General features: G+C 54.0%; 1 protein-coding gene across 1 annotated transcript; it reads left to right on the top strand.

Annotated features, from left to right (window-relative positions):
- Positions 1-847: 847 nt before the first annotated feature.
- LOC127296688 (cyclin-dependent kinases regulatory subunit 2) lies at positions 848-1,865 on the top strand. The gene is made up of 4 exons (XM_051326876.2): positions 848-975; positions 1,124-1,206; positions 1,307-1,367; positions 1,462-1,865. Exons 2-4 carry the CDS (start codon positions 1,154-1,156, stop codon positions 1,615-1,617), a joined length of 270 nt encoding a protein of 89 aa, XP_051182836.1. The 5' UTR covers positions 848-975; positions 1,124-1,153; the 3' UTR covers positions 1,618-1,865.

Below are 1,865 nucleotides of genomic sequence, written 5' to 3'. Positions count from 1 at the left end.
GTGCCTATGGCGGCGTCGAAGTAGACGTCAAAGTCGAGGGAGCTAGACAGAGACGCATCTGAGCAGGTCGAATTTGTGATTCCGTGTTAAGAAATTGCAAAGATTTGTTTTGATATGATAGCATATGTACCGTAGTTCCAAAAGGCATATTTTGGCAAGTAACAGGGAAATTTTGGGAAGTAACAATAAATGATGATTCGAGAGATTTTGGTCCTTAAGTGTTGATTTAACAACGGGAGAAGGGGGACGGTGCAGATGTGTTAAAATTTGAGCAGAGATGTCGAGGGATGATCGAACGGCCTGAATACTCCGAATCTCCTTCACCAAACGCGTTGTATGACGTACGACCAACTGAAATATAATAGTAAAGATACTTTTTGTGTTTACAGGGTCCGCTAGAGCTGCTCTAAGTACATACTTGGCAGTACGATTTTACAGTTTGTATGTTTACAGGGTCCACTAGAACTGCTCTAAGTACATACTTTTTTGTGAAACATGGGTCAGACTTCACATTATTATTTAGGGCCTTACATGTTTTGTACACGTACCTTGTATTGCCACGGTAGAAATTTCCGTATGAAGTTGGTGTAAACCAAGCCGTTCATAAGGTAGAAACTTCCATATGAAATTGCGAACTCCCGCTGGGAAGAGAGAGTCCAACGGATAGATCTCCGGCGCGATTTCAAAATTCGAAAGCTCCTTGGCGTCGAATCCACGCGTTGTTCCATCTCTTCGAATCACCACGCCGCCGATGAATGCGGTGATGGATCGGCAACGACTACTTGCCCTACCCGCGCCTCGCCATCTGGGCCGTCCATCTCCGCACCGACGGCCACGCCCGCCCTGCTCCGTTTTAAATAGACACGCTCCTCCGATCCCACCCCACCCCACTCCTCCCCCCACCGCTGCTCGTCTCGGCCGCTCCACTCGCACCAGCCGCCGCCGCCTCTCCGCTCCGCTCCGCCCCGCCCCAAGGTTCGTCGCTCGCCGCTTCCCCCCCGTAGTTCCCTCCGATTCCTCGTCGTGCCTGTCCCCTCTGTTCGTCGGCTGTCGATTGATTCGGTTGTTCGTGCGGATCTCTTTCTGAAATGTTTTGGGGATTTTTTCTAAATTCTTCCCGCAGAGCCTCGATCGGGAACTAGCGGCGGCGGACATGGGCCAGATCCAGTACTCCGAGAAGTACTTCGACGACACCTTCGAGTACAGGTCCGTGCCCAAACCCTATCCCCCGATCTCTCCTCGCCTCCTCGGCGCGCCGCCGACAGCCAAACCCTAACTTGCCTTTTTTTTTTTCTGCTCCGCGCAGGCACGTCGTCCTCCCGCCGGAAGTCGCCAAGCTCCTCCCCAAGAACCGCCTCCTCGCCGAGGTAACCGTCCGGACTCCCCCACGGCATTCCCGTAAGATCGCCTTTTTTATTTTTGGGCCGGATCGGGTTTCTGATGTGGGATTCTCCCTTGCAGGCCGAGTGGCGCGCGCTGGGCGTGCAGCAGAGCCGCGGGTGGGTGCACTACGCCGTGCACAGGCCGGAGCCGCACATCATGCTCTTCCGCCGCCCGCTCAACTTCCAGCAGCAGCAGGAGGCCGCCTCCGCCGCCGCGCAGATGATCGCCAAGTGAGGGTCGCCCAGGGCGAGGGCAGTGGCGACCGGGGGTTTGGACTTCGCGATACCCTAGGCCCCTTTCTGTCTCTGAAAGGGCGGTTGTGCCACTGCTCGTTCGACCTAGTTTCTGTCCTCAGGATCTAGTCATGTAGGTCGGTGTGTCCACTATGTGTTTGTGGAAATGCCTGGAAGGAACTTGTGCTGTGTGTTAGCGTGTGTGACTCTGTTATCGTCGGTACTCTTGAATGCTAATTTTTTATGTGA

This window comes from Lolium perenne, chromosome 4 (assembly GCF_019359855.2).
Source record: "Lolium perenne isolate Kyuss_39 chromosome 4, Kyuss_2.0, whole genome shotgun sequence".
Classification (NCBI taxonomy): Eukaryota; Viridiplantae; Streptophyta; class Magnoliopsida; order Poales; family Poaceae; genus Lolium; species Lolium perenne.
This window is presented reverse-complemented; position numbering and strand designations above follow the sequence as displayed.